General features: G+C 35.9%; 1 protein-coding gene across 1 annotated transcript in view; it reads right to left on the bottom strand.

Moving 5' to 3' along the window:
- LOC150081485 (uncharacterized) overlaps positions 1–27,966 on the bottom strand; it is a 131,977-nt gene that overhangs the window by 37,906 nt on the left and 66,105 nt on the right. The window contains exon 6 of the mRNA XM_090380220.1: positions 25,582–25,684. Within this exon, the coding sequence (XP_090236346.1) occupies positions 25,582–25,684 (103 nt within the window). The remainder of the gene's footprint in view (positions 1–25,581; positions 25,685–27,966) is intronic.

Genomic DNA, 27,966 nt, shown 5'->3' with positions numbered 1-27,966 from the left:
TGTTACTGCCATGTTTGCCTTAATGACCCTTGATAGCATATTGCTGAGTTTGTGTACATACATACTGCTTCTGTTAGAGATGTTTCTCCTTCCACATGCCACATTTCAGAGGTGCCTCTGTAGCCAGGTGGGAAGGAGCAGCAGTGCGTAGCACACGCTTCTTGATTAGACCTGGGTTCGAGCCCGTCACCACCAAATACGGAGGATGCGGAAAGGTCAGGGAATGACCACTGCATATCCCGGAGCAATATGGCCTTAGTTGCTAATGCTCCTAAAAACCAAATAACAAACAATAACAAGCTGCAGTGATTCCAGCTTTTTCATAGCTGGAATCACTGCATTGCAGCATTGGTGGCAAAAGTGTATTGACTCCAAAGGGGACTGTGTTGGAAAGTAACATGTTACCAGACTCCACAAATAAACCCTTCATATTCAGTCCACAAACTTTTCAAATGCCCCTCGTAAGGTATGTCTGCTAAGGGCTAAAATTGCTGTGTTACCAATGGGTTGTCAGTTTTTACGGATGTAGATAAAGAGAGCATTTTTATTTGTGTGAAAATTAACAACATTAATTGCACACAAAATGAAAATTTGTTGGATAAATATAGGACTACACTGAAAAAATTCTGTGTTAGGTCAGAATATATTTGTAATGTAATTCTGCCCAGTTATGTTAGACTGGACTGTGCTATAGAAGTTTTGTTGACTAACTCAAGACTTGAGAGACCTTGCAAAACTTTGGGATGAAAATTTTATCAGCATGGTCTGGCCTGGCCTTGTAGATAAAAAGAATCTATTTTATAAAGATGGAATATACATTTGAACAAAGGTGCAGAAACATCACTGAGGGAACTGTGATATTCTTGACATTATAACTGTACAATTGTTAATCCAACATTCTACGTTTCTATCAACAAAGTTATTTTTAGTTCAGAAAAGAAGTTAGTTCAATGGTACCTTATTTTTATTGAAGAAAACCATGCTGGAGAAGCAGCCATATATATATATATATATATATATATATATATATAAAACAATTGAAGAATATTGTAAAAAGAATGCTTACAGCAAATTAGATAGAACTCTGTCCTGAGAAGAAAATTCATGAAATAGCTAAATTAATGGCCAAATTTACTGTAATCTCAATTGTTGATTTAGTGGCTGTCTTTACCAGCATCGCAAGAATGTCAATGTACAGAGTGAGGGAAGTACTCAAGAGCAAAGGTGAATTATTAATAACAGTGAGGTAAGCTGTCAAAACAAACTGCCATTATTGATCACCTCACAAGGAAATGTGTGATGATTTCACAAAATCAGTAACATGTAGAAAAGTCCATACCACGTGGAATGAATGTCTGGCCATAAATTGCTAGCTGATGATAATGATGACCTTTGTTATTGCGAACAACAGTGCATCATTTAATGTGTGATCTTGGCTTTGTACAGTATATTAATATCCCTCTCATGTTTAGTGTCATGAAATATAAAAATATACAGTAATTGATGGATATTGAATGTTTTAGACATTACAAATTGTAATCAGTTCAGTGAAAGGTTCATTATTATAGCAGAGGTATGCAATTTTTAAATGATTTTGTAATCAAAATTTTTATTACTTCTGAGGTCACCACTACAATCAAGTTTGGCTGCACAGGTTTATCTGATGAAATGGGTGGGAGTAACTCTTGCAAGAGTTTTTGTATGATGCCTCAAAAACCAAAGAACTTTTTAATATTGGAAAGATGTGTCAAAGGCAATGATTTTTTATCTTAACTGTGTCTATCTACAGTAATTTCTGTCATTAAAATGAGTGAGTCTGACCTCCTGATTAGTACAACTAATGCTGACATAATAGGGCTGACAGACACTTAGTGTCACCCAGAAATAGGGAGAATGAGTTTCGCTATGGCAGATATAATGTATTTAGCAAAAGGTGAGTGGTGGGAGCTTGCTTCTTATCAAAAGCAGTCCCAGATTTCGAACTTATCCATGCCAACACAGAATGTGTGAGAAAGCTGGAAACAAATGGAAAATGAGAGTGGCGATATTCACAAACCAGAAAATTATGGAGAGTATGAGCACAGCCTCTGTATGCAGATGGAATAGGTGAGCAACTCCGAATACCCAATCTTATGCATGTTTTTCAGTTTTTCTTTTATTGAGTGGAGTAAGTGAAACTTGCCATGGGAAACTTTTAAATCAACTAGATGATTATTATTGTATTAACAGAGAAAGTACTAGAAGCAAAAATACTGGAGACCTGATAATCATTTAAAAACCAGATAACGTCCTAGGAGTAACAGTACCAGTGCTTTTTATAATATGCAGATATCAGATATTTTATGTGAATACATGAGTTAATACTGGGATTTATTACCCCTACAATTAAATCTTCAATTCAGAATTGATTTTAACAATTTGTAATAAGGATGGGGGGGGGAGGATAATCATCCAAAACAACATATCTTGTTCTATATGTTTGAGTATTTAAGTGCAGAAATATGTTAGTGTCATTGTCCTATTCCTTCCTTATGTGAATCTAGAACAAGAAAAAGTATTTGTGTGGATCAGATGATTATACAATTAATTTTCAATTTCCATTAGTTACACATATATAACTGATTACATCCAACCATTATTGTTTGTGTTACTTAACAAAAAGAAAGTCTGATTCTGGCTATTATTTTCTGTAAAAAGACATTCAAAGAAAAATTAAATAAAAATGGGTGCTGAACTAACCAGAAATTAATTTAAATTAAATTTGATGAATTGGTATATGATCTGAAATGCAAATCAATATAGCAATCAAAATGTATCTGCAAATGCTGAAGACTTTACTAGTGCCCATTCTGGATAACATTCCATTGGCACAAGAGCAAAGCTAGTTTCAGCAAGACAGTGCACCACTGTTTTGTAGTCATCATTCAGGCCTTTTTAAATAAGACATTCTCAAACAATTGGTATATGATCTGAAATGCAAATCAATATAGCATACTCTGTGTAAATTCCAATGCAATTTCAAAATGAAAGCAAGGAGAAAATGTTTCAATGTTTTGTTGTTGATACATAAACAAATGAAATTAAATTTATGTTCAGTTCTTAAAACCCAACTTTGTTAAATATTATAATTTATTATGTGCATGCAATATTTTGGTTTTTTAATAGATGTCATTAAACTTGTATACTTTGAAACTTGTTTATAGGTAACACACTCAAAACAGAAGTACACTCATATCCAATTCAGATTGGTTCATCATTCTGAAAGCCTTTTTTTAAGTTTTTTTCTTTTTTTTTTTTAATAGAAATTTAGTGAATTACATCTTGCAATTGCAAAAAAACAGAATTTTTGAGGTGGCATGAGGTTTAATATTATTAAAAATTATTTTGCAGATACTTAAAAATTAATTCAAAATGTGATAATATTTCTAAAGGTGACTGTACTTCATCTGGACTTTAGCCTTGAAGCAGTCCTTTATATATTTTAAAGGATTAACTGAAAAGAAATAAGCACTATTAATGTGTTAAAAATAAACCAAAAAGATATTTAAAAAAAACAAACACATTTCATTATTAACCTTCCATCACTTGTGCCCTCAATTTAACAGAGATGCTTGCATAATATCTGTGAGGCAAACTCTTTTTAATTATAAAAAGTTAATGTATAGCTTTTTACTAAATTGAAAATGGTGATTATTATTTATGATATACTAAATTCAATTAAAAAATATCACGCAAAATAAACAAGAGAAACCAATAACAATTTTAAAAAAGTTTTTATCTTTTTTAGAAATTTAAAGGCCACTCATTCCCAAGATTGAAACAAATGCTTGCATAGTGTTTGGCAGACACAACGTGAACATCTGTATTTCTGTCAGCTGTTCACATTTAACTGGTGAAACCAAAGCTCTATGGCAAGATTAGACACCTATTGCTAACAGTCCTTTATATGTATTATGTTTCTAGGCAACTTCTATTCCCACACAAAGTCTGTGAGATGATATGTGGGAGTAGGAGTTACCTAGAAGAAAGACACTTTTGCTCACCTGGAATTTAACAGATGCCATTTAGCAGGCAAGCAAGAATTTAATGTCTCATAATGCATACTATATATTGAAATGAAAGCAGTAAATACTGTATAACCAGTTAGAGAATATTGGTGGTCAAAGGTACACAAGAGGATTTTATTTCATTTACAAATTAAAAAAAAAAAAAACGCAAACATAAAAAGGTGTTTGTTCGGTGACATACTAGCAGCAGAAGGTTAATCATTAATTTAATTTTAGTTTTTGTACTGAAATACAAAACAGACGTGCAGTTCAATTGTAGCATCCCATATAACAAAGTTAAGCTTTTAATGAAGGAAAGACGGGGGAAATATAGAAATAAAATTGACATAGAACAGGGATAGCAAACTTCATCAGATAAATTTGCTTGGCATGCTGTATGACAAATAAAACAGTTCTAAATTTTTTTTTCAACATTTATGTTAAAATATGTGATTATGGCTGATTTCAAGGTAGCAGTTCAAAAATCTGCTACATTTAATTATTTTTTATGTTATCATTTAATTATAAATAAAGAAACTTCAAGAATTTATTATGATCAATATTTGTAGGATAAATTGTCACCAATTTTAGATTTTAAAAGATTGGCCATTAAAATGATTTGATTATAATATGGTGGTGCAAGAAAATTGCACAGCTACAGTAAATTTCACTCTCTACTTTAGTAATAATAATATTAGTACCAGTATAATTTTTAGGTTATTATTTAACTGATTATTTAATTTAATTACTGAACACAGAAATTAGTACAAATTTTCAAATTGGCTGCACTAAAATTATGTGTACCCATTGTACATAATATTTTGTGTTGCACACAGTATTGTAGAGGGATCAGTTAATTGGCTTATACACTTTTTGACAGTTGTGTGAGCTAAAATGTATCTGCAAATGCTGAAGACTTTACTAGTGCCCAGTCTGGATAACATTCCATTGGCACAAGAGCAAAGCTAGTTTCAGCAAGACAGTGCACCACTGTTTTGTAGTCATCATTCAGGCCTTTTTAAATAAGACATTCTCAAACAAGTGTATTGAATAGCAAGGACCCTCATTGTATGGCCATCCAAATTGCTGGGCAAAAAGTAAAGAAGGGTTGAAACACTTCTTGACTTTTTTTTATGTGGGGTGGGTTGGTTCTGAAATCAGTTGGAATGCTTTCAGAATGATTTGAATCCCAAAAACACAAAGCAGTTTGAAAGAGAAAATCAATCCAAATGTGCCCAGATCAGCATCAGTGTGTTAAGAAGTATTCATCTTGAATACTTCTTAATACTTCTATCTTGAATGATATCAAACCATAAACTGTTTCAGGGACAATTTGAATGCTAAACTTTAATTTTTCCTACAACTTTAGCACTATGCTGTATTACAATTATACATACTGTCCAGGATAAGAGCTATCCCAGTATCAACCACCTTATTCTGCAACAAACATTTGTCATTCCTTAGATATTACGCTGCCACTGAAAACTGAGATTGACTTCCAAAGGACTTCAGTAATAAATAAAGTCAAGAAACTAAATTAAAAGAGAACAGAAAATTGCATATAAAATCTTGAATTTATTGCAGATTACAGTTGTTACACATAAAGAAATAATAATGGGGGCATCTTCACTGAGTTGGAAACTGCCTTGCTGCTTCTACTGCTGAAAGGAAATACTGGAAAATATAACAAGACAAAAAAAAATCTCCTTCCCCACCACATACTACTTCCAAGATCAGTTCCATGGTATGGGGAAGACATGCTTAATTATTTGATAAATATGCATTTATATTTGCCAAGGGTAGAATACAGAAAAACAAACGTACCCCCCCCCCCCCCGCCCCCACCACCAAAAAAGAAGTATCTCAGAAGAAACAGCTATCCAATAATTATTTTCCATGTCTGGATGAAGTGCCTATTTGGAAAACTGTTTGTAAATGATTAAAAAAGCAAAATGAATAAATTTTAAATCAACCAACCATGGATCTCTCCCCAGACTTCTTTTTCTCTCACCATAACAACAGTAAACTTTGATGTAATAAGAGTTTTTTATTATTTAATGCTTTCTTGTTATATTTTCTTTTCTTCTGCTTTGCTAATTTCTTCCAAAGCTATGTCCCTTACAATCTCAGAAGAATAGAGCAAGTCAGCTCCCAAAACATCAGGACCCCCCCCTCCCCTTATCACATCTTTACATGTAAAAACTTTAATCCACAATAGATTCACATTTTTCTATGCAGTTTTTGTGTATTCTTTTTATTTATTTACCTACATAACTTGTAAAGTAACTTCCCTACAATATACAGTGTACACTGCTTCTGCGTGATGTGTGAGCAGTGGAGTATTCAGGCCGAAACGCACCGGAACAACATTCCGGTACTTTTTTCTAAATGTCATAATAGAAAATCATTAAATTTATACACCTAATATTATGAAACAATGGCATAATCAAAGGGGAGAGAGAAATAATATCTATTTTACCCATTGCTACTAAAAATATATATTAATAATAGATTTCTTTAAAAATTTATTTAAAAACAAAAATATAAATTTTGCAATGAAACTTGAACATTTCTTACTAAAGTACAATGTGTTAGATAAAGAGATCCAGCGAATGAGATATACTGTGATGTGTGCGAATGCTGCATTTTGATTCGCCATGAGCTGAATGCTAGAACTGATTGTTCTATGAACCGTGAGTCTGAAGTCTGATTCAGTTACTGTACAGTCGGTGTGGTGTGATCATATAGTCTTCTGGAGAACGACATACAGGATTTTATTTTTGTCATTCATATATGTATTATATATATAATATGTACATGTGAGTTTATGACTGATCTCTACTATTTAGATTAATTAATTTATTACTGTTTCTTCTAAGGTAAAAATTAATTTTTATGGGATTAAATGTATAAATTTAAATTTACGTAATTTCAGTATTTAAAAATTAAAAGAAGAAATAAATGCAAAAATGCAAGCAAACAACATTAAATAGATTTCTTGATAAAAAACTGAAAACTGTGCAAGAAAATGTACAAACATGGAAATGATAACGACATGCCTCTTCTTTTCCATCAAAATCTAAAGATGAGAGAAACAGTGACACAGAATTAAAATTTAATTGGCCCCACGTTTGGAATGCTGACATGTGGACTGAAAAGAAAAAAGCATATCCTTGGCTTACATACGACACCGAAAAATTAGGATGTTTGACTTGTGCTGCTGTAAAAAAATTAGGGCCATCTAAAACGTTGGGAGTTAGCATTTCAAAGGAATGGAGTTTGGTAGTGGGATCATCTTATGGCAAAGATAGAAGTGCACAATTGACATCCTTGCATAAGAAAATTTATGAACATTCAAAAAGTACTTCACATATACTCAAAAAGTACTTCACATATACTCAAAAAGTACTTCACATATACAGGCTAAAAAAATCTTGCAAGCTGCAAATGAACAATAATTGATCAAATGAATGACTCAGAAATTTCTAGCACCTGTAAGGTTTTTAGAACTGCATATTATATTGCGAAACATGATCGACCATATTCTGACCATTTTGAGTTGTTACAACTTCAAGAATTGAATGGCACTGTTATTGCTCACAGTTTGCATTCAAGATTAAGTGCTACTAATATAATAGAGAATGTTGCAAGGTAAATGAAATTAAAATTGTGCCAACAAATTGTGGACATACATGGAAACTTATCAATTCTCATTGATGAGTCTGCCACTCTAAGCAAGATATCTACTCTAATTATTTATTTAAAATGTGAAACCAATAAAATGAAAGATCCACATTACTAGTTTCTTGATTTATTCGAATTGCCAGATCAAACAGCTTTCACAATAACGGAGTGTCTCCTAAAATGTCTTGAAAAATACGGATTTGACAACAATTATTTAAAACGCTATTTAATTTCTTTTATGAGCAATGGGGCAAGTGTTATGTTGGGCAGAAAATCTAGAGTTGGAAATAAATTATTAGAAAAATATCTAAATTTGATCATATGGCATTGTTTAACCCATCGGCTTGAGTTATCAGTTAGAGATGCAATATCAGAAGTTCATGGAACTAACCATCTTCAAATATTTATGGACAACCTGTACACTTTGTAAGTCAATCTCCAAAAAACCAGAGAGAAATAGAAGCATGCGCTACCAGAATCGGCAAATAAATTAAAAGGATTCAACAGGTATTTAATGTAAGGTAGGTGGCCAGCTCCTTTAGGACCATATCAGCAGTTTGGCAAAATTTTGCATTTTGAAAATGCCAGTAAAGATAACAACCGAAACAAAACTGAACAATCCATGTTCAATGGATTATATAAACGAATTTCATCCAAACAGTTTGTTCTAAATTTAGCCTTGATGTACGATGTATTGTTTGAGTTATCGATTCTTTCAGAGTCATTGCAAAAAAGAGATACGACAGTAGTATATGCAGACAAATTGATTCGTCGTACAATTTGTAACTTGGAATTTTAAAAGATCCTCAAAAAGGAAAAAAGTTGTTAGAAGCCTCAGATGCTATCGAAAAAATGCAATTATTTTCAGTAACATTAACAGACAATAAGAGAGTAACATTAATTCATAGAAATCAATTTCTAAACAGTATTATTAATAATATGAAGCATAGGCTGAGCATTAGTACAGATTCTACTGAATTTACTGAAGGAATTTCAACTTCAGACGTTATAAAAGAGTTGCGAATTCTTGAACCGAGCAAATGGCCATCTGAAATTGATCTTGGATTTGGAGAAAATGAAATAATTTATCTTTCACAAAATGTTTGAATGCCTACAGGGATTATTTAGCTAATGGTGGTTGTAGCATGCCCATAAATTTGGAACATTTAAAAACTTATTCCAAAATTATAGCTTGCAGTTCTTCTGAATGCGAGCGTGGTTTCAGCAGTATGAATTTAATATTAACTGAGAAAAGATCCTGTATTCTTGTCGAACATGTGGCAAGTTTGTTGTTTATTAAACTACATGGTTCACCATTAGAATTATGGAATCCAAATTTTTATGTCCGAACTTGGTCGCAGTCTCATCGTTCTGTTGTTGACTAACAAACAAAAAGGGCAGTCATACAAGAATAAGTAATTGATTCTGTATGGGAATTTATATGATTCTTCTGAACAGTATATTTTATATTATTTTGGAGTTTTTGTTTTTTCTTTTCTAATTTTTTTTAAATTTTTTGTCTTTGTTTTTTACTTTTGAAATTTTTATTTAATAGTTATAAATAAATACTGAACAAATATTCTAATGTTTGACTTATTTATTTTTTCAAATGAAAAAAGCATAGGTAACTATTTGTAGTTACTCGACGAGCTTTCCGGTACTATTTTTTTAGCAATACACCTCTGTATGTGAGATGCACTAGTGACAAATGATGCATGAAAGCAAGTTTATATCTTATTCTTCCAGTCATGTAGCTCCCTGAGGAGCATTTTCCTCCAACTGCATTGATCTTGTTCTCTACAAGTGGCATCGCAAACTGTCATGCCCAGAAGGTCACTGATCTGATCCTTCCTCCTAGTTGCAGGTCTTCCTCTGCACCTCTTCCCCTCAATTTTTATTTCCATTATATTCTTCAACAGAAAGTTATCCCTGCTTGCTATGTGTCCAAAAAAATTAAGTTTTCTTCTGCTGATATTATGAGAGTATATGCTATACTCTCATATCTATTAGTATGTTTTATGCTAATAGAGCAAACTTATCTGCGAAAAGATCTAAACCTCCCGAACACTTCCTAGTTCATTTCACAAATATACATGGACTCAGTTCTAATCTCAATGATGTCCATTTCCACTTACAGTCTGCCAAACCCAATGTACTGATCTCAGTTGTTGGTTGATTCAACCACTTCCCATCTCAGTTTCCCAAATTATTCACTGTAAGATTCCTTTTGCCTCAAAGGTGGTATTTGTGCATATGTCCGTTCCAATATTAACTATCAGAGATTTGGAATCTCCTCTTTTCGATCTTCTCTGGCTTAAAACAATCTCTCTCTCTCTCTCTCGAAAAGTTCGGTGAAACACAAGCAGTTGCTATTGACATCTCAATGGCATTCAATCGTGTTTGGCATAATGATCTTCTAAACACACTTCCATCTTATAGTTTGCCAACTGTTTTTTGTAATTGGTTATTCAGTTTTCTGTCTGACTGCTCACTGAGGGTGATGGTAGATGGTTTTCTGTCTTCTAACTTCTCCACTAACGTTAGTGTCCCCCAAGGTTCAGTTCTTTCCCCCACTCTTTTCCTCTTGTATATTAATGACTTTCTTCCATTGACCAGAAATCCTTTCCATAGTTTTGCTGATGATAGCACATTGCATTCCACTTTCCATTTTGAGAAAATGGAAAGTGGAATGCCCTGCTCAATCAGCTTCAATTTCTCAAATATCCACTATCCATTCCTTAAATGCCAATCTCCAGGTAACTCTCCAGTTGGGCAAAGACAATTTAGTTGATTTCAATCCTTCTAAAACTCAGTCCTGTCTTATATCTCACAAAAGAGGATTCTTCTGCTCCTATACTTATCTTTGATGACACTCCAATTTCTAGGCAAGATCATATATCTCTTTTGGGGATTACCCTGACTTCTAATCTCTCTTGGCACAAGCACATTACAAATATTGCTTCCTCTGCATCTAAAAATCTTGGTTTTCTCTTTCACTCTTAGCGTTACTTTTCTTCCAAACAGCTAATCATTCTGTACAAATCACAAATCCGCCCTACCATGGAATATTGCTCCCACATCTGGGGTGGTACCCCAAAAACTTCTCCCAGGCTTCTAGATTCCATTCAGAAGAGGTCAATTGGGTTAATTAATGACTAATCTTTAACAGAGTCTTTCCACTCTCTGTCTCATAGATGTATTGGCTGCCTTTTCTGCAAATACTTCCACAGGCACTGTTCTACTGAATTGGCTTGTATAATTCCTGCTCTCTCTTTCAAAACAGTCCGAATACGTGCCGCCACCAGCCAACATCCATTTATTCTCCAACTTCAAACTCACAGAACCAACTTTTCATCTTTCTTGTTTATTCATTCAACTGCCGTTTTCTGAAATAACCTTCCTTCATACGTATTTCCTGAAATTACAACCTACAGAAATTCAAGTCTAATGTCAAGAAACTTCTTTCATTTTCTCAACCTTTGCTCATGCAGAGTACTAAGTACTATAGGTTCTAATACCGTTTGTGTTTAGGGTTTCATATAAAAAAAAATTAATATCCTTTTCACAGTCTTCATTTTTGATTCTGTTTAAATCAAAAAAGAACATCATTACTCAACAGCCTTTTTTATGCATTTACTAATGCACTCTGTTTTACTTCACTCCCACTTGCATCCCAATTATAAACAGCACTTTTTATAATTTTTATTAAAATTATATTATATATATTTCCCCTCTTGTCCTGTTCACTGTGAAAATTATCACAAAAAAAAAAATATATTTCCTTTGATACAAATGGTTGCAGCATTATGACTCCCTGATTAACAGAATGTACAGGAGCCATGGTATATGGAAATATAGCTGCTGTTGCTTGATAAAATTTCCATGGAAAAATGTCCAGGTGCATTTAACAATAACACTACTTAATGTTTTCATTTGCATTTAATTTTTTCTTTTGAAAGATTTTTTTAGAAAAGTAAAAAGATTTTTACTTATTTTACAAAATAATTGAGACGCCATTCTGAAAAAAAGTTTGGAATTGCATCTTTAAATTCTAGATTTAGGAAAAATCTCTATTTTGCATAAATAAAATAAATAATACCTAAAAAAGAAGGCAGTTCAAATTACAGAAGGTCCAAATGAATGAGGTTTACTGTATTACTGTCCATCTGTGATGACAGATTTACTACAAAAATAACAGACTGGAACCCAAGAGGAGCTAAAAAAAAACTGGAAGACAACAGAGATGGACAGATGAAATTCAAGAGTTTGTGGGTAGTAAATGGATGGCCATTACACAAAACAGAAGGGACTGGAAAGTTGCTGGAGAGGCCTTCATCCTGCAGTGGGTTGAGAATGGCTGATGATGAGGGCTTAGAGGGGGAACAAGCATTCTGTGTGTTATCAGACACTCAGTCTGAAACAGTGATGGATCCAATATCTTTCTATTTCAGAAGATTTAGGAAAAGTCCGGTTGGCCTGCCTCCCTAAAATCCACTCATGCACACCTTCTCCCTTCTCGGTGGTAAGCCCTGTTACGTCACTTAGGTGGCAACGAATGTGTAGAGTGGTTCTCTTCAAGACGCCTGGTTAGCATGAAGAGGAAAAGACCAAACCCTCTAGCACATGACAGTAAGATGAAACAAATGGCCCTCAGTCCCCAGCGACTTTCACTCCCCCTCTTACGGCAGCAAGAGGATCGGAGTGGAAGCAGAGGGTACTAAGAATCTCTGGGTACGACCAGGCTGCCATGGATGGAAACTGAACTCGGCTTGTTACAACATAAGATCACTCATTGGTGACGACAGGATATTTGAGCCGGAAAAGGAATTAGAAAATGTGAATTGGAATATCATTCATTTGGCTGAAAAAAGAAGAAGAAACGAATCACTTATAAGTTTATCAAGTGGAAATCTGCTGTACACCAATGGAAACAGTGAAAGGAGTGAAGGTGGAGTTAGCTTTCTGGTCCATAAAGATATAAAAAACAACATTTTGGAATTCAAAAGTACATCACCAAGGGTGTCAAGACTAATACTCAAGATTTCTAAGAGGTATAAACTAAAGGTTATAATGATTTATGCACCAACATCGAGCCATGATGATGAAGAGGTTGAAGAAATGTACAATGAAATTGAGAGCCTTCTAGATGAACAGAAAACTCACTACACTATCATTATGGGGGATTTCAATGCTAAGGTTGGAAAGAGACAAAACAGCGCAGGAAGGGAACTACAGGAAATTTTGGAATTGGTGAAAGAAATGAAAGAGGTGAAAGATTTGTGGAATTTGCAGATCTCGAGGGATGTCAGTAATGAACACTTTTTTCAAGAAAAGGGTGAACAGAAAGTGGATATGGAAGAGCCCATACGGATTAACAACTAATGAAATCGACTTCATCCTCACTAACAGAAGATATATCGTGAATGATGTTACTGTCCTGAACAAGGTAAACGTTGGAAGTGATCACAGAATGGTAAGTAAATAATACAAAGGTCTTTGAGATAACAGAAGAGGAGAAAAAGCAGTATGTACTGGAAGTTTGAGCTTCTGCAGACTGCTCAGGACCAAGATATCGACAAGGAATATTACAACTTTCTGAAAGTGATAAAGCCCAAGAAACCTATATATAGGTAAAAAGAAATCCAAAGAAGAAAAAGTTAGTCAAGAAACACTTGTCACGATGAACTGAAGACGACAAAGGAAGAGCAAAAAAAACACTGACAAGGAGAAAATTGAGTATACTGAGTTATGCAAAGCCATTAGAAAGAGACTCAGAGAGGATATAAGAAAATTTAACACAAGAAAAGTATAACAAGCATTAAGGAAAAACAAAGGATTTAAATCAGCAGCCATGAGCAGTAATACAGAAAGACAAATGATACTGAAACTGAAGAATAGTGTTGGTGTACTTATAAATAGCAAAGAAGGCATAATTCAAATAGCAGAAGACTACTATAAATAGTTATACAAGGAGCAAGGGAATGATGCCAGGAGTGGGAAAGATGGATCACAAATTAGTAACACATACAACATACCTGATATCCTTCCTGATGAGGTAGAACATGCGTTGAAGAAAATGAAGTATCAGAAAGCCCTGGGGGAAGATGAAGTTACTGTAGAGTTGTTAAAATTGGGAGAAAGAGACATGACACAAAAACTGGCAAGACACTTTACAAAATGCATTAGAAAAGGTGTGATGCCTAAGGAGTGGAATAATGCAATCATAGTTTTGCTGCATAAGAAAGGAGATAAATCAGAAATTGGAAATTATAGACCAATTAGCTTATTATCCCACATCTACAAGTTGTTCACAAGGGTCATTACTAACAGGTTAGAAAGAATACTTGATGAGAATCAACCGAAAGAGCAAGCTGGCTTTAGGACAGGATTCTCAACTATGGATCACCTTCACGTAATGTCACAGCTAATGGAGAAAGCAAATGAATATAAAACACCATTATGCCTGGCATTTGTGGATTATGAAAAGGCATTTGACTCCATACAGCATAAAACAATGTTTCGAGCACTGGAAAGACAAGGTACAGATACCCCCATATATTATGATTTTGAAGAAAATATATGAGAGTGCTACCTCCTTTATTAGACTAGACAAAGACAATAGTAAATTTAAATTGAGAAAGGAGTTCGACAAGGAGACACAGTATCTCCGAAGTTGTTTACTGCTGGCCTTGCGGAAGCTTTCAGAAGATTAGACTGGTCGCAGAAAGGAGTCAATGTGAATGGGGAGTACCTAAACCATTTACGATTTGCAGATGACATTGTGGTCATAAGCCAAGATCCCAAAGAATTAGAGGAAAATCTTAATCAGTTATGCAGAGTTAGTAAGGATTTTGGACTAAAGATGAATATGGCTAAAAAAGTAATGATGAACAAGTATGCCACAGAAAGGGATATAATGATTGAAGGAGCAGTAATTGAAAAGGTGGAGTCATATACTTATCTGGGATAAGTCATTAGCAGTAATAATGGTTGGAAGTCTTTACAAGGCTTTGCTGCCTTGTCTGCAAACTCATTCCCAAGAATTCCAACAGAAATGGACTATTTGATTATTTTCTTTAAAGTGAGTCAACAGATATTTTATTTGTTTCAAGGTGGGATGAGATGATAGAGATTTACTTCCCATAGCAGCAGTTACAGCACTTAATTCAGTCTGTATGTATTGTGGCTTAAATCAGCAGATATTATGTAATGCTAACCTGATTGTATACATTTCTGCAATGTAAGCACTGCATTCAGATGGAAGTGAGACAAAGACTATGTTGGTGGAAAAAACTGCAGCAGCATCTAAAGATGTTTCCATTTTTAAGCCATCAGTATATAACTGAAGAAAGTCTGAGTTCTGTTGAATGCTCTGCATTTTAATTGCTGGATAGTTAGGTTTTTAGGTTTGCAAGAGAGCATTTTCCCTAGTGACAAAAGTGATTATCACAAAAAGGTATGTGTATCTTCTGTGTATATCTTCTGCATCTCCTGCACTTTAAAATGTGTTACTGAGGCAAAATATGTTATTGTTTCTGCAGTTCACCATCCACTGCAGATCAAAAAGATGTGGGAAGGAAGGCTTTGAATTTTATCATAAAATTGAACAAAAGCAGTTTTTCTTGTAAGATGTAGCAACAGCTTATATGCCTCTACATACTGGACTGGAGATGTTCTACAAGCCCCTAGAGTTATCCTAAAAGGGCATATTGCTGGATTGTATTGAGCCAGCATAAGTTACTTGTTCTGGGAGTTGTAAACAGGAGCACCATAATCTAATTGGGATCAGATGAAGGTGGGGTAGAGTGTATCGATCAGCTCCCCAGGTCATAGCAGAGATGACTCTTAAGAATATTTAACTTCTTCAGACAAAGTATTCTTATATGCTTTATGTTACTTATAAATTTGAGTTTGCTGTTAAATATAAGTCTTAGAAACCGAACATTGTTAGAAATTGATATATGCTAATTTCCCAGCCAGAGTTATGGTTCAGGATGCACTTTTATTTTTCTGCAGAAATAATGTATGGCCATAGTTTTCTGTGATGAGGGGTGGAAACCATTATGAGCCATCTAGTTCAATTTTATTAATGGAAATTGGGAGCTGTTTCTCAATGGAACACATATTTTGTATGGCAGAAGAAGGTAAGATTGTTGGCATACATGTAGTCTTGAGTGTATGGAAGATTCTGAGTTATGCTATTGATTCTAAATGCATTGGACTGATCCCTGTGGCATTCCTTCATCTTAGACAAATGACTGAGAAAGTGTATTTTTATAGCAGACTTGGAATGTTCTGTTTTGGAGAAAACTTTGGATAAGATGTGGCAACTGGCCTCAGTCCCAATGAATGCAAATTTTGAAGTAAGCCATGGTGCCAGGTGGTATCAAAGGCTTTCTGTATATACAAGTTCTGGCTATTAAATAATGAGACTGTTGCAATAAAATAAATATAATGAAATATTTCATACTTTACAAGTTATCCCCTTCAAAATAATTGCCTTGGGCTTGAACATATTGTTCCATACATTTCTTCTAAGCACAGAAGCATTTCTAGAAGACATTGTCTGTAAGCCCTTTTAACACTTTGGATGTTTTTTCCCTGACTTTCTTCAGTGGACTGAAAAGGGGTTCCCTTAAGTACACCTTTCAGTTTAGAGAGGAGAAAAAAGTCACAGGCATGTAAGCATCAAGCTAGACTGTACTCGTACAAAATGTGTACCTGTGGTCCAGTGCAGTCATATGTACACTAAATACAGTTATGTACGTATCAATCTTTTCCTATTGTGAAATTCTACTATTTTGATATAACTTGTTCATTGTACTGAATTATTATTTTGTATTGAATTAAAAAATCATCCTTAAAAATGTTCCGAAAAAGCCGATTTGGAATGTCGTGTTTTGTGATCAAAGGTAGACTGAAGACTATTTTTTCATTGAGTATGACAAAAAAGCAGTGTGTTGGGTGTGTAAGGAGACTGTGTCAGTTTTTAAAAAATATAATTTAAAATGACACTATGATTCCAATCATAAATCTTATGATCAATATAAAGGAGTGTTGAGAAAAGAAAAGTGTTCAAAGTTACAAAACGAATTAAGAAAACAACAAAACAAACTGAAAATAAGAAATTTATCTGCTGTAAATTATCAAGTTTCACATTTGTTTGTTAAAAGTTGTGGAAGAAATTTGTCTGGAGAAACGAATAATGATACAAGACATCAATTTGTCTTGACAAATCATTATACAAAGAGTAGAAATTACTGGAAAGAATTTGTTCAAACAACTTTTGGAAAACAAAACATATGAAATATTTGTGTGGCACTGGATGACAGTACTGATGTGAATGATACGGCCCAACTCCTTATCTTCATATGTGGAATTAATGATAATTTTGTACCAGTTGAAGATTTAGCTGATCTACAGGGTATGCACAGAATTAAAAAAAAAAAAAAAAAAAAAAAATGGCCTCCGTAGCCAAGTGGTCAGGAGCGGGAGTGCAGTAGCATACGCTCTTTGAGTAGCCCCTGGTTCAAGCCCCTGACTGCTGAATATGGTCAATCTGCCAACCCGCACTGGAACAGCGTGGCAGATTATGGTCCATTTCCCTCAGCATGAATTGTTGAGGAGGCTTCCATCCTGCAGTGGGTTGATAATGACTGCACTTTACCTTTTTTTTTTTTTTTTAACTACAGGTGAAAATATTTTTGAAAATTTTGTCAATCTATTGAAAAGTTAGGATTAAATATTAAAAACCTGGCAGGAGTCGTAACTGATGGTGCAAAAAAAATGATTGGTAAAAACATTGGGCTTATGGGTAGAATAACCAAGAAAATGATGAATATCGAAGTTGATCCTCCGATTTGAATTCACTGCATTGTGCATCAAGAAGCTTTCTGTGGGAAAGTACAGTCAGTCCTTGTATAGCACGATAGTTGTGTTCCTAGAAACCCTTGTGCAATGCAAAATCGTGCAATATAAACAACAAGCCTTATGGGAAAAATAGGGTTAGGTGCCAACCACTCAAGACTGAACACACACACTTGTAACCAAAACATTACCAAACACAATAAATAATCGTAATAAAATACTTACGTCTTTTATTACAACTATTATGGAATAGAATATTGCTAATGCTTTTGCTTCTGTCGTAAGCAAACTTGTTTTTTGTTTGATTTTCTATCCAAACAGATGACAGCCATTCCATCTCTTCCAATTCTTTGTGTCTTAATCTAATGGATTTTAATTGCACTTTGAGTTGTTCCTGCTATGAAAGTTGTTTTTATTTTCTCTGAATTCTTTGTAATTCTTGGCGTTGCCTCATTTAGGTCTGTAGCACATGCAATATCACATGGTCTTTCATTTCGCTCAAAGCGTTTCACAATTCAATTTCATATTTTTTCTCTATCGACAGAGGCGGACTGGCCATAAGCCTTACCAGGAAAACACCGGTGGACCGGAGGCCGGTGTGATTTTGGCCATAAACCATAGTATGAGACCTCTATAAATTTTCCCGGGTAAGAATTTTTGACCCAGCCCACCTCTGTTTATCGATATTGCTTTTCTTTTTCTCTCTGAATCTGCGGTGTCTTCACCATGACGCTTACTTTTCACACCTTTTAAGTATTTTACTCATTTTTAGGGAATAAAGCAGAATTACAAAACGAGGAGGCACGCTTGATACACATAAACAAAGCTGCGCACGTGTAGCAACTGAATAAACAACACCGTAAAGTTGAATAAACAACTTTACTGAATAAACAACACCGTAAAAAAATACACTATTAACACCTCACATTTTACTAAAGCACATTTCTAGCGGTTACTACCATAAAACAATAAAAACAGTTTCCAGTTGCGTTTCTGCTAGTGGAATCTGTTATAAACTGGTAGTAAACTTGATCTAATTGCATTTGCGATTATACCGATAGCTGGAATTGTGTTGGTTTTTACGTTATTATGGTGAAATGTATTTCCCCTTCACTGATATAAAACACATAAATACATTTTCAGAATCTTCTCTTCATTCCTATCATGGTGCGTTCGGTTGGGGTGATTCTGCATTCGACTGCCATTTCTTGTAAACATAAAGGTGAATCGTGCATAAGTGACTTCAGTTCGTGTTATAGAAGATATCATTCCCCTATTTATAAATCGTGTATGATCAAATTCGTGTAGTGTAAACACGTGTTATACGAGGACTGACTGTATTGTATCTCCAACACATTATTAATGTGGTTATTTCAACTGTAAATTTTATAAGATCACATGACCTTAATCACTGTATATTTCACAGTTTCTTTCAGAAATTGAAGTTGAATACGAAGATGTAATTTTACATACTGCAATGAGATGGCTTAGTCGTAGAAAAGTGTTATATCGTTTCTTTAAACTACATCATGAAATTGATATTTTTATGACAGAAAAAGGGAAACCAATAAAACAACTATCAAATATGGAGTGGCTGTTTGATCTTACAATTCTTACATATATTTCTAGTCATTATTATTATTATTATTATTAGCCATATGGTGCAAGGAAGCCTGAGGCTTATGCTGCACTAGTCAAAAAAAAAATCCCGAGTTACTCTGAGAGAGAAAGAGAGAGAGAGAGAAACCAATAAAACAACTATCAAATATGGAAACCATTATGAATAGTCAAACTTAGAAGAATGATGATATCCAGCTCAGGACCCTAAGTTTGCCAAGCCCATACTCACCAGATATGAGCCCCTAGGATTAAATGCTCTTATTTAAAACTACAAGGGAAAGGAAAATTGGTCTCAGATTTGTATGGTGACATTAAATCATTTTAGAATAGTTATTATTTAAATCCCAAATTGAGGAAGTCAATGTAGTTCACTTTGAATTACAAGAGAAACACATATTTCCAAAGAATCGTTGCCTCTCATTATTATAATTACTTTTTGATGAGTTTGAAAGTTTATTTGCTGATATAAGATCCCATGAAAAAGACATAAGCTTGTTTGGGAATCCAGTTTACTTCTATGGCTGAAAACTACAATCCCAGCCCGGGGGCTCACATCTAACCCCGGGGGCTCACATCTAGTGAGTATGGGCTTGGCAAACCCAGGGTCCTGAGCTGGATATCATCATTCTTCTCTTTCTTGGTGATTCCTTTCTACTTCTCTCTCTCTCTCTCTCTCTCAGGGGGTAACTTGGGAATTTTTTTTTTTGGCTGTTGCAGCATAAGCCTCAGGCTTCCTTGTACCATATGGCCATTAATAATAATAATAATAAAATAATAAAACTTGAATTATTGATCTTCAAGCCAAAACATGGTCAAAAGTAAGTACATGGACTATGAAAATAAACTACTTAAATTCTACAAGCCTTCCAAATGAAGATTTTCTATAATAATAGGAAATGCCATGAAAATGGCTACTTTGTTCAGATCAACATATGTTTGCAAGCAAATTTTTTCACACATGAAATCAAATAATTATTTAAAAGAGACAGCAAATCTCAACAAAATATTGAGAATTGGAATCAAAAATTTTCAACCAAATTTTGAACAATTATCTAAAAACATCAAGCCTCAATCATCTCATTTAATGTTAGTTTTCTTCAGTAAATGTTATTGTGTATTGTACTTAATAAAATTTTTGAATATTTTCAATTTTAGGTGTATCATTATATTTATTTTAAAAAAATAAAAATATATGTATATATATCTGCACTGTTTATCCCAGTTAGGGGTCAACAACATGAATGGAAGGCCACGCCTGATGCACTTTGTTTTATTTTATTAGTGTTTCCTTCACCCAATGTCAGTGCAAACATTTATCGTATTTAGTAGTCACAGGCTTGAACCCCAGTCCACTCAAAGAGTGCATGCCACTGCACTCTCGCTCCTGACCACTCAGCTACATCGCAGCCTGACATTAAAATTGAAATTATTGATATTAATATTGAAAAGCAATGATCCTTTTCAGGTTGTAAATTTGCCAAAGTGAGCGCAAAAGTTAGATATTTAAAAAAAAAAAAAAAAAGTATTTTTTTTTTTTAAAAAGTAAGTAATATTTTTATAAAATCTAAAAAATAAATTGCTGACATAGATTCACTGATCATAAAAGTGTTGGGAATTTGCATTTTTTATATATATAGCCTGAAAATAAAAAAACGATAACATAAAAATAGAAACTTCCTTTTACATGTAGCATGATATGGAAAATGTAACACGCTAATTTTTCTTTTGATCAAGTGCTCTTGAGGATGCTCTTAACTTTTCTAATCAACTTCTTACTTCTATTACTTCCCCACTGATACTGGGTCAATTGCCTTATCTTGACTCTTAATTTTACTACCTTCTGCTGGATGCAGGGAATAACTTTGATATTATATACTTGGATCTTAGAAAGGCTTTTAATACTGTTGCACATGGAAGACTGCTGCACAAATTGGAGCAGTGTGGCATTGGAGGCAAATTGCTGCTGTGGATAAAGGGGTGGCTGAGGGGGAGAAGACAGAGTGGTAATCAATGGACACTGCTCGTCGTGGACTAATGTTATTAGTGGAGTCCCTCAGGGCTCAGTGTTGGGTCCATTATTCTTTTCTGTATTCATAAATGATATTGATGAGGGTATATCAAGCTTAATGTTGAAGTTTGCAGACGATACAAAGGTAGGCAGGGTTGTCAAGGACACTACTGACACTATGCTGCTGCAACAGGATCTGGAAAGGTTGAGCAGATGGGCTGAGAGGTGGCAAATGAAGTTTAACATTGACAAATGTAAAGTACTACACATGGGAAACAGCAACCCCAGAGCAACGTATCAACTCTTTGGTACTACACTGACAGTGGTAGAGAATGAATTGGACCTGGGGGGGTGGTTGGGCAGGCAGATATGAAGTTCTCTGAGCAGTGCAGACGGGCTGCAAGAGTAGCTCATGGTGTATTGTCAATGATAATATAGGAATTTTTCTAGCAGGGATAAGGAGGTGATTATTCCCTTGTATAAGGCAATGGTCAGGCCACAACTAGAGTACTGTATACAGGTCTGGAGCCCTCATTTCAAGAAGGATGTAGAGCTGCTGGAACGAGTACAGAGAAGGGCAACAAGATTAGTGAATGGAACAAAGGGATGCTCTTACGAAGAAAGGCTTAAGTTTTGCAAATTACAGTGTCTGGAGACTAGGCACCAGCGAGGTGATCTGATAGAGGTGTATAAAGCCTTGAATGGTTTGAGCATGCTCAATGCTGATGGGATTCTTCCTCTCGCTCAGAATAATCACCTGAGAGGGCATAAATTCAAATTGAGGAAAGACAGATGTAGGATAGACGTGCGGAAATTTGCCTTTAGCCAGCGGGTGGTTGGTTAATGGAACAGACTTCCATCCCTTGTCGTGGAAGTTGATAGCCTAAATAAGTTTAAGGCTCAGCTGGACAGGTATTTTGAACGAACAGAGGGGTGAAGTGGAAGTGGTTTTTTTTTTTTTGGCTGATGCTGCATAAGCTTGCTTTCTTGCATCAAATGCCTTTACTAATGCTAATGCTAAGCTTTCTTTCTCAGAAGGCTCTTTGGTTTTCCTCTTGGAGCTCTCTTTGTGTCACCATAGTCTCTTTCTGAGTGCGAGGAAGTTCTGGTTTAGTGTGCCTAAGTATTCTATTCTCTGAGTTTTGGTCTCATGTTTGCTGTGGACATCTCTTTTGAGGATGCTCTTCACTTTTCTAATCACCTTCTTACTTCTATTACCCCGTGATGGTGGATCAATTAGCCTATCTTGACCCTTAATTTTACTATCTTCTGCTAAAGCCTTTTTCCTCAAGCAGGTGGTTTCTTGTTTTTTCATTTCTTCTGGTCTCTGTTTCTCTTCCTTTAATCCTAGTGGCTGTTATGGCAGTACGGTATATGGCTATGTGAATGGCCTCCAGCGTGGTACCATTGTTTTCAAGGCAGTGTGGTATTATTTGCTGATTGGGTGGTCTATAACTTGCCACAGGATTCTGTTAGGTCTCTGCTTCAGAATGGCGTGGGTATTTGAGGGGTTCATTCTCTTGAATTCTGTTAGGGCCTTCTTCCACTCGTCTTTATTCTGGATATCATGACCTAATCTGTTTCTACTTCAGCTGCTCTGGGTTGTATTTCTTCTTGGTCTTCCTCATCTGGTTCCATTAGCATTAGCATTAGTAGAGGCATTTGATGCAAGAAAGCAAGCTTATGCAGCATCAGCCAAAAAAAAAAAAAAAAAAAAAACCCACTTCCACTTCACCCCTCTGTTCGTTCAAAATACCTGTCCAGCTGAGCCTTAAACTTATTTAGGCTATCAACCTCCACCACAAGGGATGGAAGTCTGTTCCACCAACCAACCACCCGCTGGCTAAAGGCAAATTTCCGCACGTCTATCCTACATCTGTCTTTCCTCAATTTGAATTTATGCCCTCTCAGGTGATTTTTCTGAGGTAGAGGAAGAATCCCATCAGCATTGAGCATGCTCAAACCATTCAAGGCTTTATACACCTCTATCAGATCACCTCGCTGGTGCCTAGTCTCCAGACACTGTAATTTGCAAAACTTAAGCCTTTCTTCGTAAGAGCACCCCTTTGTTCCATTCACTAATCTTGTTGCCCTTCTCTGTACTCGTTCCAGCAGCTCTACATCCTTCTTGAAATGAGGTCTCCAGACCTGTATACAGTACTCTAGGTGTGGCCTGACCATCGCCTTATACAATGGAATAATCACCTCCTTATCCCTGCTGGAAAAATTCCTGTATATCATTGACAATACTCCATGAGCTACTCTTGCAGCCCGTCTGCACTGGTCAGAGAACTTCATATCTGCCTGCACAACCACCCCCAAGTCCCTTTCATTCTCTACCACTGTCAGTGTAGTACCACAGAGTTGATACGTTGCTCTGGGGTTGCTGTTTCCCATGTGTAGTACTTTACATTTATCAATGTTAAACTTCATTTGCCACCTCTCAGCCCATCTGCTCAACCTTTCCAGATCCTGTTGCAGCAGTATAGTGTCAGTAGTGTCCTTGACAACCCTGCCAACCTTTGTATCGTCTGCAAACTTGGACATTAAGCCCGATATACCATCATCAATATCATTTATAAATACAGAAAACAATAATGGACTGAGCCCTGAGGGACTCCACTAATAACATCAGTCCACGATGAGCAGTGTCCATTGATTACCACTCTCTGTCTTCTCCCCCTCAACCACCCCTTTATCCATAGCAGCAATTTGCCTCCAATGTCACACTGCTCCAATTTGTGTAGCAGTCTTCCATGTGCAACGGTATCAAAAGCCTTTCTAAGATCCAAGTATATAATATCAAAGTTATTCCCTGCATCCAGTTCTTTTGTGACTGCATCATAGTATCCAATCAAGTTGGTCAGGCAAGACTTCCCCTTAACAAAACCATGCTGTGTCTGAGCTATAACTGAAGTCTTGTCTAAATGATCCTGCAGTGCTTCTTTAACCAGTGCCTCCATTAATTTTCCTGGAACAGAAGTTAAGCTCACAGGTCTATAATTACTTGTGTCAGCCTTTGATCCTCCTTTGTGAATTGGGGTCACATTTGCACATTTCCAGTCTATGGGTACCTCCCCTGAGTCCAAGGAAGCTCTCATAATTATGGCTAAGGGTTTGCTTACTTCCTTTGCTGCCTCCTTTAATATAACTGGATAGATCCCATCCACCCCGGGTGCCTTTCTTGTGTTTATCTTCAACAGTTTCTCCTCCACTTTACTCCCAGTTATTTCAAGATTCTGTAGCTTACTGCTAGAGTTGAATACACCTCTGGCATTCCCCTCGCTGAATAACTCCTCATGTGTGAATGTCGATGCAAAATATTCATTTAGTTTGTTAGCTGCATGAGCAGGATCATCTACACTTGACCCATCAATATCAAGTGGACCAATCTGATTCATCCCCTTCCTTCTAGAGTTTACATAAGTAAAGAACTCTTTGCTGTTTTTCTTTGCATCCCTTGCCAAGGATTTCTCGTAATCTGCCTTCGCCTGCCTAACCTCCTTTGTAACTTGGTTGTTCCATGTTCTCCATATTCTTTGTTGTTGGTTACTCACATCCTACTTGATTTTTTCCAAGATTGCAGGAGCTATCAAGTTCTTTGTGACAATGGTCTTTCTCTTGTCTGCCATTCACTGTTTGGTGAACTGAACATCTGGGAATTGTCCAATCACTTAGTATGTAGTCTTGTCCTGTACATTGTCATATCAGTCTCTAGCTTGGTTACTTCATAGTATGTTCATATGGTGAACATATTCATTTTGATGCTCCACTTCATGCACTGGTGTTTTCTTTCTTCCTGGGTGGTCACTCATGCAGTTGCGCAAGAAGCACTTCCAGTTGGTTGGGCTGGATGGCCTTGCCTCTTCCTTGTGGTAGCCATACAGGAGACAGTGCCATTTGCTCCATTTCCTTCTTTGGGAGACTGTATCCGACTTTTTGAACCGATCCCTCCACCTAAGGCCTGAACACGAGTGACTTTATCCTGTGCTAAGCTTGATACAGTATGTTTATTACTTCTCTTCAACATCATTGTTAGTTCTTCAGTGTTAGTTTTTTAGAGTGACCAGATGACACCAGGTGTCACCTGGTCTCTTCAACATCATTGTTAGTTCTTCAATGTTAGTTCTTTAGAGTGACCAGATAGCACCAAGGTACACCAGGTGTCACCTGATCTCTTCAACATCGTTGTTAGTTCTTCAGTGTTAGTTCTTTAGAGTGACCAGATGGCACCAAGGTAAACCAGGTTTCACCTGGTGTACCTTGGTGCAATTATCCTTATTTCTATTTGTAGCTTACTTATCATACACCCTACATAAAGGTTGAAAATATAACAAAAAAGAGTACGTAACTTACCGAATTTTTTTCTAGGAATAATGTTGGAAATGAAAATTGTTTCTCTGTCTCTCTCTCTGGACTTCTTAATTGGTTGACATTCTAATTTATGTGCTTGACGAACCTGGATTATATGATATAAAAAAAAAAAGAAGAAACTAATATTACTAAAAACTTATTAAATAAACTCCAGCAGGTGTATGCACACGCACGCGTGCGTGCGTGTGCATACACCTGCTGGAGTTCATTTTGCTGGAGTTCATTTTGTAAATTTTGTAGCGCAGTATAGCAATAAGAGGCTGCATAAATAAACCTGACATATTTTGCGACATTTATGATATCTTTTTTGTAAAAAAAAAAGTAAAAATGTTATAAAATTTGATGAAAAGGCATGTTTTGCATATTTCAGAATGAAACTTAGCAACTAAGGTAAACAGGTTCTACACAGTTTGTCACATTTCTGTTGAACAGTTAAGGAAATGGAGCCAGTGTAAAAAAAATAATAATAAAAAAAATGTAGTAGTAGTGGCATGTGATGCAAGAAAGCAAGTGTATGAGCTTATGCAGCATCAGCCGAAAAAAAAAAAAAAAAAAAAAAAATCGCACCATTCCCTCCAAATGCCTGTCCAGTTACTCCTTAAATTTATTCAACCTATCAACTTCCACAATGACAGATGGAAGTTTGTTCCAGCAATTAACCACCCGCTGGCTAAAGGCAAATTTCCACACATCTATTCTACATCTGTCTTTTCTTAATTTGAATTTATGCCCCCTTAGGTTCGTAATCTGAACAAGTGGAAGGATCCCATCAGAATTCAGCGTGCTAAATCCATTCAAGGCCTTATATACCTCAATCAGGTCACCGCGCAGGTGCCTAGTCTCCAGCCACTGCAATTTGCAGAACTTAAGCCTCTCTTGGTAAGAGGATCCCTTCATTCCACTCACCAATCTTGTTGCCTTTCTCTGTACATGCTCAAGTAAATCTACATCCTTCCTAAAATGAGGCCTCCAGACCTGTACGCAGTACTCAAGGCATGGCCTGACCATTGCCTTATACAGAGGGATAATCACCTCCTTTTCCCTGCTAGCAAAATTCCTATATATCATTGACAAAACCCCATGACCTGCCCTGACAGCCTGTCTGCATTGCTCAGAAAACTTCATATCTGACTGCACAATTACTCCCAGGTCTTTTTCATTTTCTACCACCTTAAGTGTAGTACCACACATTTGGTACATTTCTCTGGGGTTACTTCTACCCATATGCAGTACTTTGCATTTGTCAAGGTTAAACTTCAGTTGCTTCTTAGCCCATCTGCCCAAATTATCTAGATCCTGTTGCAGTAGCACACTGCCATTACTGTCATTAACAACCCTGCCAAACTTTGTATCATCTGCAAACTTCAACATTAAGCCTGATATACCTTCATCAATATCATTGATAAATATACAAAACAACAGTGGACCCAACACCGAACCCTGTATGAATCCACTAATAACATTAGTCCACAAAGAGCAGCACCCATTGATTACCACCCTCTGTCTTCTCCCACTTAACCATCCTTTTAACCTTTGTAGCAACTTACCCTTAATACCATTCTGCTCCAATTTGTACAGTAGTCTTCCATGCGCAACAGTGTCAAAAGCTTTCCTGAAATCCAAATATATGATATCAAAATTATTTTTTGCATCCAGTTCCTTTGTAACCACATCATAATATCCTATCAAATTTGTCAGACAAGACTTTCCCTTAACAAACCAAAGCTGTGTCTGAATTATTGCTGCAGTCTTCTCTAGATGATCCTGCAATGCATCTTTAACCAGTGACTCAATTATTTTACCCGGAACAGAAGTTAAACTAACTGGTCTGTAATTACTCATGTCACCCTTCGATCCCCCTTTGTGAATTGGGGATACATTTGCACATCTCCAGTCCGTGGGAACCTCCCCTGAGTCCAAGGATGCTCTCATAATTATGGCTAAGGGTTTGCTTAGTTGCTTTGCTGCCTCCTTTAATATAACTGGATAGATCCCATCCACCCCAGGTGCTTTTCTTATGTTTAACTTCAACAATATTTCCTCCACTTTGCTTTCAGTTATTCCAAAATCATTAAGTATCCTGCTACAATTTGATAACCTTCTGCCATTTTCAAACCTTAATAAGTCCTCATGTGTGAATGTAGATGCAAAATACTCATTCAGTTTGTTTGCTATCTGAGCGGGATCATCAACAGTCGAACCATCGATGTCGAGTGGACCAATCAGATTCATCCCCTTCCTTTTAGAGTTTACATAAGTAAAGAAATCCTTGCTGTTTTTCTTAGCATCTTTTGCCAAGGATTTCTCGTAATCTGCCTTCGCCTGCCTAACCTCCTTTGTCACCTGATTACAGACTAGCTTATATCT

The sequence above is a fragment of the Mastigoproctus giganteus genome, chromosome 8 (assembly GCF_048544385.1).
Source record: "Mastigoproctus giganteus isolate SK-2022 chromosome 8, ASM4854438v1, whole genome shotgun sequence".
NCBI classification, from domain to species: Eukaryota; Metazoa; Arthropoda; class Arachnida; order Uropygi; family Thelyphonidae; genus Mastigoproctus; species Mastigoproctus giganteus.
The sequence above is the reverse complement of the archived record's forward strand: the minus strand, read 5'-3'. Positions and strand labels throughout refer to the sequence as shown.